Below are 11,563 nucleotides of genomic sequence, written 5' to 3'. Positions count from 1 at the left end.
GCCTCTTCCGGATCTTCAAATCTGCTTGACCCAGACCGACTGTGGGCCTCCGCCCCCCTCTCTCACCCCACCATTACCGAGTGATGTCCCGGATTGTTCAGCAGCGGTCCCTGGTCCTGTGTAAGGGAAGAGCCCTCGATTGATATTGGCCAACCCGAACTGATAATTACCACTATTCTTGCCAACTCTTCAGCTACGTAATTCATCACAGCCGCAGCAATGGCTAATCACAGAAACAATGATCTTGACCAGATCGTTTTAGATCGCGTCACGGCTGCAGCTATCGACCGACGGGCGCATAACATCCGCTATCGACAACAGCAGCTCCAACAGCTCCATTCTTTCTTACGCAAACATGTCGACACCATCTGCAAACTCACCATGCAAGACTCTAATTACACTGATGAAGAAGCTGGTGTCGAGTTTTCTCTTACGGCCAATGCTGTCAAGACGCTATACGACCAGCTCGATTTTGATGAATGCCTGAAGAAAGAGTACGCGATCAGCCGGAATCAGAGCAACATTGGAGCCCGGACTCCCATTGGTATAGTTCTCATACGACCTGGAAGCCATTCAAGGTTCTTCTCCATTATTTCTCCGTTGGCGGCAGCTCTGGCATCAGGCAACTGTGTGATTCTAGAGGTTAGTGACTGGTGTTGGCTAGAAAAGCACATCATGCTAACTGAAAACAACAGCTACCACCCAGCCTGAGAGAGCTTGATTCTTTTCTCCGATCCGAGCTGACTATCTTGGACCACGATGCATTCGTCATTGTTTCATCTGCAGTCACTGATACCGATACACTATCCAGATGTTGCATTGTGGACCAATTAACCACAACGCCGCATGTGGGTACAACGCTGTCTTCAAAATCGGAATCCATGACAGTGGTTATTGTTGATAGAACAGCTAAAATGGAGGATGCCGTTGATGCTGTATGCACCGCGCGATTCAGCTTTGGTGGCCAGTCACCTTATGCCCCTGACTTGGTGCTGGTCAACGAGTGGGTCCGAGACGAGTTTGTGACTCTCTGCGTACAAAGATTGAGTGCAGAGGCAGCGAGATCAAAATCGGAGACATCCTCGGGTAGGGCAGTACGCCAGGATATCCCTATGAACGGCACAGCCCCTGTCGATGTTTTGTTCGATACCCGGGGCATCAAGCTGGTTGAATTACCTAGAAAGTAAGTAAATCTTTGCAAGCGTCATCTAATTCACGATATAACGTCCCTAGCACGACCAGCACCGACTGTAGCAAGGTATCGGAACGGACACTGAGGATAATGACAGTAAGTAGTCTTACTGATGCCGTCACTGTTGCGTCAAACAAGTAAGTATCTTGTGCCGTTCCTTCCATGACGATGACCTGAACAGTTCAAGTGGCCCATACCTCGCTGTTTATGCCTTTGGTAGCAAGGGCGTCTGTAAGTTTCTGTGTCAACATGTTGACTCGGACTTGGCCTTCATTAATGGCATTCCCGCATCACTCCTCGGTACAATGAGATCAACCTCCCTGTTACCTGCTTTTACCAACTAACCTTCGTCGCAGTTGGCCCAGCACGACCTGTTTCGGCAGCGAGCCCTTCAAGTATCGAGCTGCGGTATGAGACCCAAATGATGACGAGAACGCGTCCGGAATTTGTCTGCAGCCTGACTGGAGAAAAGTTCGAAGACATTGCCCTCGCGAGAAGTGCAAACGACACACCAAGCGGCCTGCGCAAAGAAAATGCTTACCGAAGTCTCCGCGAAGACGCATTGAGATCTCTTCGACCCATAGGGCAAGGCTCGGGATCTTCCATTGGCTTCTTCGACCAAGGCATTATTACGGGCATGTTGGCATTCGCGCTGCCCGCGCTGGCTATGTTGGGCTACGGAGGTTTTAAGACTGTGTTATTTTGCTGGAAGCTTTATGAGTCAAAGATGTAATGGAACTATGAACTCACCAGATCTTGAATCTCCAGATATGTTAGCTGTGTAACGTTCGAGTATAAGGATGTCGTGGAAATTGGAGCTGGGTTAGACGGAGGATATCTAGGCTATAAACAAGTAACACCGCATCAAAAGCAAGTAAGACGTTATATTCAGCTTGACTATCTAAGAACAGGGAGTAATAATGATGCCAGAGGCAGCACTACCGAAGCCTTTGCTTCGTGCCACAGTTGATTGCCTTGGCCCGCTCGGCACACTACCGATGTTCTAGAGTCGGGCTCTATGGCTGAATACTTGGCAAGAGATGCTTCCTTGTAAGAATGGACCTTTGACGTCTCTTAGGCGGTAAACCATACGCAATGTCAGTATTTGATCACGACATATTACCATTCTAGGCGAGTGGCTCGACTCCAAGCATGCTTATTCACTGGGCCAATTGATGAGCATTAAAGATCTTAGATAATTGTGCTTGCTCTTCTCCAACGAAACCTTCTTCGCTCCAGTAGCAGGCCTTGAAACGTTTCCGTGGTTCAAGTGGAAATCAATGAAGCACGCCCATGGCATAGCTCCCAGCTTCCCCAGGTATACTGCGAATTACACATATTGGTGAGCTCCCAATCCTCCGCCCCGAGCACCACGGGGCTTCCGCAGTCTTCATCTGAGCCTACAAGGCCCGCAACGAACATCGCACTCATGAAGTGGTCGTCAGTGGCATGTGCGTCCCGGTATATGGGAAGCTTCATTAGCATAGCCATCGCCTTGCGCAACGCTGGGCCACTGTTTTTTGTGACGCAGTCCTCAAACTCCTGACGGAAATCTAGAGCCCAGTTGCCAGGAGGAGTCTCCATGGCGAAGTTATCAGCGTAGCGCAATAGTGGTTTCCATACGTTGCGATACAGATTGTGGACGGCGCCTCCGGAACCAATGAAAAGAACGTTCTTCTCCCGACGCAGGTAGCGTAGAGAAGCACCGACCCGCATGTGGTAGTGGGGATCGAATCGTGCATTCATGCTGATAATAGTTGTTGGCGGGCAGCCGTTGGGGAATGCGCGGATCAAGAGTAGGTACACGTCGTGGATCCACTGGAAGTCGGGATTCGGGTTGCAATTGAAGCCTTCCTTTCTTAGAGTGTCGATCACCCTCAAGGCCATACCCAAGTCAGGGATCAGCTTGTAGTCGACATATTTCCGGGGATGCACCCCGCCAATGGGCGCTTTTGTCGGATTCGGGTTCGTAGCTACTTGGATCTCATCCCCGGTCGCGGCCCAGTGAGCTCCCTTGAGACAGAGAGTTAGCCCGTTGAAATACGACGGCAACAACAGAAAGACTCGCCATGATGATGATGTGCTCAATTCCATTAGCCAGGGCAGCGTCTCCGCACTCCTTCCAGTAGTCTGCCGATTTTGACTCCTCGCCTAGCATCGCTGTTGAACCGTGAGAGAAGAAATGAACCGGGGCCAGGTCCTTGGCAGGGGATTTTTGGTTGCGAACGTCCATTGAACAACAGTGACTTTTCGGGAGAGCTTTTAGGTGACGGTATGCACAAATGATCGGAAATAGCCAATAGCGTCAGCGAAGTATTCCGATCGACAAATATTCAGCAGACGTTTGCTTACATATTGGCCGTTCCACCAGGCCCAGCCAGCGTCGGCAACACGTTTTAACGTCAACCTCGAGCCGTTGCTGACCCGACCCGAATACCCACGGGGTTGCCCCGCCTCCCCCACTCGGCCCGGAGCAATGTATTTCGGCATGGTTTGACAGCCACGAGCTATCTTTTATCTACCAGCCCACCTGTTCCGGCTACCCCGATAAACTTTCGTCTCCTTCATTGCCCGCGGATCCGCTCCAACCAATGCCTGCTGCTGGATTCTGCGATAGAATACATGCGGAAGACAGAAAGAACGAATGTCTAGTCCTCGCGGAAGCCAGGCCTCGGATCCGGTGGCCGAGACAATCCACGCTTCGCCACAGACGCAGCCGGGGCACGAGTGCAGCATCTGCCACAAGAGATACGAGCGTTCAGATCATCTCAAGCGTCATGTAGCATCCCGTGAGCTTTCTCCCGTATCGAACAGTTGCCGCTACACAAGATTCAGCATTCACCTTACTCATTGCGGATCAATTGCTCACCGCATTCCTTAGATCAAAACTCTCGTCCTCACGCCTGTCATCGATGTAGTCGCAGATTCAATCGAAAGTAAGACCCAGAGGCAAGCCACCAAGTCGTGGTCTCACCAGTTCTGCTTGATACACAGTAGCTTATGCTTACACAGAGATCTTCTCACTCGTCACTTGGCTAACCACAATCCGGAAGGTGGAGACAATGGTGATGGATCAACGGGTCTTGAGCGTGCTCTGCAAGCATGTGAGCCCTGCGTGCTAGCAAAAACAAAATGTAGTAATCATCGGCCTTGTAGGCGTTGCCAGACCCGTGGCGTGTCCTGCAGGGACAGCGCTTCCAAGAAAACGGGGAATTTGCCCGCAGCCCCGGCCTCGGCGCCAACACAAGAGCCTAGCCCATCCGCAACGACCCCACAAGCACCGGGTACCTCACCTCGGCCGGATGCATCCGAGAGTGCTGCGATCCATGGTTCCATGGACCTGGACCCCGTTTTTGACCCTCTAGACCTCGCACAAGATGGTCGTGTTATGGAGCAGGCTACGCTCCCTGTGCCTTTCGAGGCTATGGACCCAGCCATGATGAGCGAGCCGCTTTGGGAGAATTTGAACATACCTTCTGGTGTGTTCCACTTTTACCAAGATGTGGACTTCCTGTTTGATGACACATTTCATAATCTGCCTCCAGAGCACAAGCACGGTTATCAACAGGGACGCTTGACGCAACATCTGCCAGGAAATAACGCTAGAAATGAACACATTCTTGAAGGCAGTCCGCCTCCAGATCTGTCTCAGGCAACCCCGACGAGCATCCAGTCCGACACACACGTGCCAGGTTACGAAGCCTTTCAAAAGTCACCATGGTTATGGGCTCCTGTACGGCAAGATCACGCCTACGCGGAAAGCCAACAGTTATCCATCAACGAGGCGCAACTCATGGAAACGTCCGAGGTAGAGGAAACGGCGCGCGTGTCCCCAAGGATGCCGAAGATGGCGCACGCGTCAACGAGAGACGAGATTCTATCTTTGGCTCTCAAGTTCTCGCAGTCAAATCTCAAAATTCGATCTTTTCCTTCGTTTAACCTGCTCAACATACTGATACAAGCCTTCTTTGTGCGACAAAGCACACTCATCGATGCCTGGATCCACGTCGCAAGTTTCGATCCCGATCAATGCCACAGCGAGCTGCTTGGCGGCGTTGTTGCAGCCGGATCGACACTGTTCGCTGTGACAAATGTGTGGAAAATGGGATTGGCTCTGCAAGAAATTGTGAGGCTGGCAACATGTGACGCCATTGATCGTGACAATCGACGGGCAAGAGATCTTCAATCAATACAGTCGTTCGTCCTTTGGGGCGATATCGGGCTGTGGAGCGGCTTTAGGCGTAAGATGGAAATCGGGGAGGGGTTTGCACACACAGTCCCTACGGTACAGTCTCATTCATACCCTTTTTGTGATGTGCAACGGTCCAACTTACGAGGTGAACTCACTTACAGATGTTACGACGGGCCGGTGCTTTCCGCCGGAACTACTACCCACCGATTGAGACGCCTACAGCTGATGATGATGAGGATGTTCTCCGCAAAAAGTGGCTCGCGTGGGTAGAACAGCAGTCTTTCAAGAAGCACGTTCATCCTTTCTTTTCTTTTCTTTTTTGCTTGAGTTATTACTGACATGAACTAGACTAGTCTTGCAGGTCTTCATCAACGATATGAGAAGTTCCATAGCATTCAACAGAAACCCAATACTCTCGCCAGTGGAGATGACTTTCACCCTACCTGCCCCACGAGATCTATGGGACGCTCGAGACCCGTTCGAGTGGAGGGCAAGATACCTTTCAAAACCAAACCGTCAAGTGACTATATCACTCGTTGATGGGATGCAAAACCCTTCCAAGCTTGACTCGGAAATCGAACTCATCGATATAGAGCTCAGCACCCATGCCATCCTGTACGGGCTATGGGGACGGGTTCATTCTTTCTTTGATGCCAAAGCGTTCGCTCTCCGCGACTCCTCATCAGCGCCTCGATCAACTTCAAACCTGTGGGTGGAGGCTCAACGCCAGGATTTACAACAGAAAATCCGTGCCGCGCACACCAAACTAGGCTGGATTTACCCGCTGTCTGCAGAAGCGGACCTTATTGGAAACTTCCTCCTAATGTCGCTCCACGTGTCATCTGACGATATTCAAGCTTTCGCTGGCCGATACGGTGAAGAAGAACTCAGACAGGCTATCCCGCGACTTCGCGAGTGGGGACATAGCGAGGATAAATACTCCACCCTGTGGCACGCCGGTCAAGTACTCAAGGCCGCCAGGTCTTACCCTCCAACTTTGCTTCGAGGTTTCCATGCTATTGCGGTCTACCACGCATGTCTTTCGCTCTGGATTGCGAGCATCATATCAAGTAAAGAGCCATCCAGTGCCTCTCAAGTCGTGCTTGATGGTGACGAGACGCCTGGGATTCAGCGTTTTATCGCCACAGGTCATGGAAGGCCCTGTTTGCATGTTGGTGATGGTATAGGCGAGCTAGAGGATCCTCTGATTATATCGGTAGTTCTACTGGAGGTGTTTACCAAAAACTTCCCATCTAGGTCCCATCCAATTCCTCCACTTTTGGAGAACTTGGTGAGCCTTATGGGAGATATAAGCCGTGTGCAAACACGCATACCTGGATGAACCCATGGTATTAGCAGAGTTGGAGTTTGGGCGCGTCAAATGAGGGTCAACCTTTTTCTTAGAGAAAACCTCTATTCTTTTGTCAATCGTTGAATATCTGAGTGACCTCCTCTTGCAACCTTTAATGGGTGGCATAGCCTCCTAGGCGTTTACACCCTCACAAGTCATTACACGAGAATGCCACCAGACAAAGTGATCATCTCACGCCAAATTGTTCCCTTCCCACATCAAGAGGAACTTCCTCAAACCCCTCACTTGCTTCCACCGCCCCCACTACCTCACATCCCCCACCCGGGCCGGACCGGCTTCATGAGGTGTTGAATGGAACATCCTTCTCCAGAACCTTGCCATGAACAACTGGCTTGTTAGACGCAACCAGAATGCAAAGCAGCCGCGCCCACTCGTCCGTTTCGTTGTCCCAGCTGTGCATGGTAGCCTGTTGGACTACAGACTCGTTCACATTCACTGTAGTCCGCGAACCGTCGTCGAGCACAAGCCTCACCGTACCCTTCAACACGAAAATGTAGTCCAGGGTCATGGAGCGATGCATCAACCCTTTTGAGTGTGGGGGAAAGTCGACAATCCGCGCGATGGTGCCATCGTTGCTCATCCCTGTGTCTGCTAGCCCCATGTCGGCCGAGGTATTGACATCCGGCGGAAGGCTGTCGCTTGACCAGAGAAGCTGGATCCACGGTCCGTGGGGGGTCTGCTTGCCGTGGATGAGGCTGTCTGTCTTGATTATCGCCTTGGCTTTGTCACCATGGCTGGTGACAATGCGACGAGTTGAAGGTAGCGGTTGATCGAGAGATGAGGCCATGATTGGAAAGTCGAAAGATACCTATTAGTCTACGTTGGACTTTGTTGGTGGCTCAAGCTGCCTCTGACCCAATTAGAGTATGAAAACGATGATGTGATTCACGAACATTCAAAGTGATTTCATAGTACTATATACTTCGTTGGTCAATCGGGACCGTAGCGGAGGAAAATCGCCATTGAGCCGGTGGAGGGCCGTGGGCGGTTAAATGGGGCGGAGACTACCCGCAGCCGATGGGGGAAGAAGAAGCAGCGGACCTAACATCGGTTCACAGTAACTGGATTGCAGAATGTGGAGGCCAGTTTCAAAACACCCGGCAAAAGGGATGAACTTCTAATTTGACTTCTTTGAATTGATGGACATATTGATGTGCAACTAGGAAGCCATGACAAACACAAGCATATCAGTGCGGACTCTCTGTGTTAAGATCCATCTCCTCAACTCTCATTATGGTCCCTGTTTTACATCCATAATGAGACGCGATTTTCGACCCCACATTGCGGGAAAACTCAGCTTGTTCGAAACTCCCACCATGCCGAATAAGTCCCCGAGTATGCCAAGTAACTTGCGTAGGGCAGTTAGAGCATATTAGAGCAGAGATATTGCTCATCTGCGTCTCGACCGCCCCCAAGATACTATCCTCGCTGAAGTGCCACTCGTAAATCATTTTCAGATTTAAGAGGTCTGCTCGCCATCAGTCAGTCAGTCAAGCCGACTTCCGTTATCGCGCTGGTGCTACCCACAAAGATCTGGCTGATACTTGAAGTTTCGGTCACGGTGGAACTGAGCTGCTTCCCTACCCCAGAGAGTATCGAAGTACTTCCGGCCTCTTGCCTCTCTTGCCTCCTCGCTCTCCCTGCTCTTATTAGCGGCTGCTTCGAAACTATTTCGCCTGCGTGTTAGTATCATTCTTAAAGGGAAAAGAGATGAGATGACCGGGACATACCGGGGTCCATAGTGATCGATATGGCTGTCCGGAAGACTATCCCACAGGGGCAACAAGGCCTGCAAGGATTTCGGCACACCATAAAGGCAACTTGTCTTGAGAATAGCCTCCTTGATGCGTCGTTGGACAAGTTTCTCCAATTCCAAGGTCAGACCTTCGGTCGCAAGACGGTATAACTCGATTGTGTCCGAACCAGCACCAGCGGCAGCCACAGCCGAGGCCTAGAAAGATATCAGCAAACCCTCTGGTCATCTGAGCCACTTGGAGCACGATCCTGTACCGCAACTATGTACCAGGTGGACTTGGCTACATCCGTGCTGGCCTCAAGGTCACGAAATTCTACTAACAAGTCGGTAAGTGACATGATGCAAAGATCTGAGATGGTGTGCTATTGCTGAAACGGTGCAATGTGGAGGTTGGCTTATGAACTTTTGGCGGGGTAAGATGCTCCATGAATGAGGGATGAAAGAGTTTCTCCCTCTCCAAATTTACCGGGCACATCGCCCCGTCCCGAAAAGCCGAGTGTGCTGTGTTCCGAGGCTAATAGTGATTTCCGTGGGGGGGAGGTCCTGGATGACACCAACCACTTCGGATGAAGAGGCGGTTGTCTGAATTCCCACAAAGATGTGGCTCCTCATGCGAATAAGGCTTCGAATCAAGACTTATATCTTACAGGTGGAAAACGTTAGATTCTGTGGACGTTTTCGAATGGCAAGGGTTCCGTCAATAGCCCATTACTATTCTCATCTCTCGCATTCACACCACCTCAAAATGACTACGCAAACTGGTCCTATTGAGACTTCATTCACTAAAGCAAATCCCAACTTTCACAATTGGTGGACAGAGTTCAACCCGTCGACCCAGATCCTTCCCCAGGGATGGACCAGAGAACCAGGCCGTCGCCCTTTGAAAGAGGATATGATATGGGAGAAGGACGTGGCTATTCCTCTACGCGATGGTGTCAAGCTTCGTGCCGACATTTTTCGTCCCGCGAAACTAGAGGGGCAGAAGCTGCCGGCTCTGCTTCCTTGGTCCCCGTACGGCAAGACAGGTTCAGGTACGTAACGGAAAATCGAAGCCCCGCAGCTTTTCCTGAAACAATATTTTAGGTCACCATCAAACCACCAATTTCAAGTGGCTTGGGGTGCCTAAAAGCTGTTTGAGTGGCCTGGAGAAGTTTGAGGCTCCCGATCCGGCAGAGTGGTGTCCGAGAGGTTATGTTCTGGTGCAGCCGGATGCGCGGGGCTGCTTCAATTCCGAGGGGGACATCGCTGTGTTTGGAACCCAGGTACGTTTGCTTGGCACATGATGCTCCCGATACCATTTGAATTCACGAGCTGATAGCCCGGGCTCGTCTAGGAAGGGCGTGATGGGTATGATACCATCGAGTGGATTGCGGAGCAGCCATGGTGTAACAAATCAGTGGCGTTGGTCGGAAATTCCTGGCTCGCCATCACCCAATGGTACTGTCATTCCCCGTATACAAAAGATTGACAATCTAAACCCCACCTCAGGTTCATTGCCGCAGAGCAGCCTCCTCACTTGAAAGCAATTGCCCCGTGGGAAGGCTTAGGTGACTTCTACCGGGAAAGCATATGCAGGGGCGGGATACCGAACTTTAAGTTTTGGGATCTCCTCATGCAGGAATTCAACGGTCTCAATAAGCGAGAGGACGTCGTCACCATGATCAAAAAGTATCCTCTGATGAACGAATACTGGGAAGATAAAAAGCCGAAGCTGCAGAACATCAAGATCCCAATGTACGTTCTTGCGAGCTATTCGACTGGGCTTCACACTGAAGGGTCCATTCGTGGGTGGAAGTATTCCGCATCTAATGAAAAATGGTATCTCGTCGTCACACATACCCCCTTTTCCGTTCATCCAACCGCTGACAACTTTCAACAGGCTTCGGATTCATCCCACGCAAGAGTGGTTTGATATTTATCAACCGGAGACCAACGACGACCTCCAAAGATTCTTGGATCATTACCTTCTGGCGAAGGACAACGGGTGGGAACTCACACCCAAGGTTCGCCTCTCTATGCTCCGTTACAACGCCCCTCCCATCTCCTTTCGTACAGAGGACGATTACCCACCCAGCCGGGTCCAGTACAAGACTTTTTATCTGAACAGCTCCGAAGGAAAGCTGCAAGACAAGGCTCCTGCCACAGACGCGGTCACTTCTTACCAATCGGACTCATGGGAGGACGACGGTGCGCACTTCACCCTCACGTTTGATAAATACACCGAACTCTGTGGCTTCTCTAGAGCCAAACTCTTCGTTTCCTGCCAGGCCTTCGACGATATGGATGTATATCTCATCATTCGCAAAATAGACAGAAACGGCAAGGCTCTACTGAACTGCAACATCCCGTCCATTCATCAGAAGCCAGGCCAGAAGCCAGAAGACATCCCAGACGAGAACATCTACAAGTACATTGGGCCAAGCGGCCGGCTGCGGGCATCGAAGCGTATGACGGCCGAGGAGCCAGGCTTGACGGATGAGATGCGGGCGAGGAAGGATCCTACCGAGCTTTGGTATCCACACTACGAGTCGCAAAAGGTGGTTCCAGGTGATGTTGTCGAGTTGGATATTGCCATTTGGCCGGGTGGAATTGTGTTCGAGGAGGGCGAATCTTTGCGGTTCGAGATCAAGGGCCATGACCCGATTTTGCCGGAATATCCACCTCTATTCGAGAGTTTGGAGAATCTGAACGTCGGGAAGCACAATGTTCATTGCGGACCATCCTTCCCTAGCTATGTCATGCTTCCTTTGATCTCTTAGTAAGGAACCGCGAGAAATTCTATTGAGAGTTGGGTTCACTGAAGTCTTGTATGTTCACACGTCTTTTGAGCCCCAGTCTGAATACATTTTGAGACCGGTTGTATTTCGTAACTCTGCAGCCCAGTAATCTTGTCTCTGTAGGGCCTTGCTACCCTACAAAATTCCATATCTTTTCTTAAAAACAGAAAGTAGATACGATTCTAGCTAGCTTGACTTACTTGAGCATCATCAAGCCATCAAAATTTGACCAACTCACCAAAGATGCTGAAATGAATTGAAGACATACTTTGCA

At 50.7% G+C, this 11,563-nt stretch overlaps 6 protein-coding genes across 6 annotated transcripts; 3 read left to right on the top strand and 3 right to left on the bottom strand.

The window, feature by feature from the left end:
- Nucleotides 1–381: 381 nt before the first annotated feature.
- Nucleotides 382–1,925, top strand: aldH1 (4,4'-diaponeurosporen-aldehyde dehydrogenase; the record flags this gene model as incomplete). Its single annotated transcript, XM_066153107.1, has 5 exons — nucleotides 382–642; nucleotides 696–1,183; nucleotides 1,234–1,329; nucleotides 1,374–1,423; nucleotides 1,549–1,925. 5 exons carry the CDS (start codon nucleotides 382–384, stop codon nucleotides 1,923–1,925), a joined length of 1,272 nt encoding a protein of 423 aa, XP_066007360.1.
- A 533-nt stretch (nucleotides 1,926–2,458) lies between these two features.
- LIGB-0 (Extradiol ring-cleavage dioxygenase) lies at nucleotides 2,459–3,350 on the bottom strand (the record flags this gene model as incomplete). The annotated part of the gene is made up of 2 exons (XM_032029351.2): nucleotides 2,459–3,205; nucleotides 3,249–3,350. 2 exons carry the CDS (start codon nucleotides 3,348–3,350, stop codon nucleotides 2,459–2,461), a joined length of 849 nt encoding a protein of 282 aa, XP_031891018.2.
- Nucleotides 3,351–3,836: 486 nt separating this feature from the next.
- On the top strand, nucleotides 3,837–6,563 carry hxnR-3 (Nicotinate catabolism cluster-specific transcription factor; the record flags this gene model as incomplete). Its single annotated transcript, XM_066153106.1, has 7 exons — nucleotides 3,837–3,981; nucleotides 4,074–4,128; nucleotides 4,205–4,296; nucleotides 4,417–5,477; nucleotides 5,546–5,646; nucleotides 5,733–6,454; nucleotides 6,517–6,563. The coding sequence occupies 7 exons, from the start codon at nucleotides 3,837–3,839 to the stop codon at nucleotides 6,561–6,563; spliced, it is 2,223 nt and encodes a 740-aa protein (XP_066007379.1).
- A 470-nt stretch (nucleotides 6,564–7,033) lies between these two features.
- Nucleotides 7,034–7,543, bottom strand: CGGC5_v014507 (uncharacterized protein; the record flags this gene model as incomplete). The annotated part of the gene is made up of 1 exon (XM_032029349.1): nucleotides 7,034–7,543. One exon carries the CDS (start codon nucleotides 7,541–7,543, stop codon nucleotides 7,034–7,036), a length of 510 nt encoding a protein of 169 aa, XP_031891024.1.
- Nucleotides 7,544–8,275: 732 nt separating this feature from the next.
- On the bottom strand, nucleotides 8,276–8,850 carry CGGC5_v014506 (uncharacterized protein; the record flags this gene model as incomplete). The annotated part of the gene is made up of 3 exons (XM_066153105.1): nucleotides 8,276–8,423; nucleotides 8,487–8,707; nucleotides 8,773–8,850. 3 exons carry the CDS (start codon nucleotides 8,848–8,850, stop codon nucleotides 8,276–8,278), a joined length of 447 nt encoding a protein of 148 aa, XP_066007394.1.
- A 407-nt stretch (nucleotides 8,851–9,257) lies between these two features.
- cocE-2 (Cocaine esterase) lies at nucleotides 9,258–11,271 on the top strand (the record flags this gene model as incomplete). Its single annotated transcript, XM_032029347.1, has 5 exons — nucleotides 9,258–9,543; nucleotides 9,596–9,774; nucleotides 9,846–9,949; nucleotides 10,001–10,246; nucleotides 10,392–11,271. The coding sequence occupies 5 exons, from the start codon at nucleotides 9,258–9,260 to the stop codon at nucleotides 11,269–11,271; spliced, it is 1,695 nt and encodes a 564-aa protein (XP_031891026.1).
- Between the last annotated feature and the right edge of the window lie 292 nt (nucleotides 11,272–11,563).

The sequence above is a fragment of the Colletotrichum fructicola genome (assembly GCF_000319635.2).
Source record: "Colletotrichum fructicola Nara gc5 chromosome Unknown KSG_Nara_v1_contig09, whole genome shotgun sequence".
Taxonomy (NCBI): domain Eukaryota; kingdom Fungi; phylum Ascomycota; class Sordariomycetes; order Glomerellales; family Glomerellaceae; genus Colletotrichum; species Colletotrichum fructicola.
The sequence above is the reverse complement of the archived record's forward strand: the minus strand, read 5'-3'. Positions and strand labels throughout refer to the sequence as shown.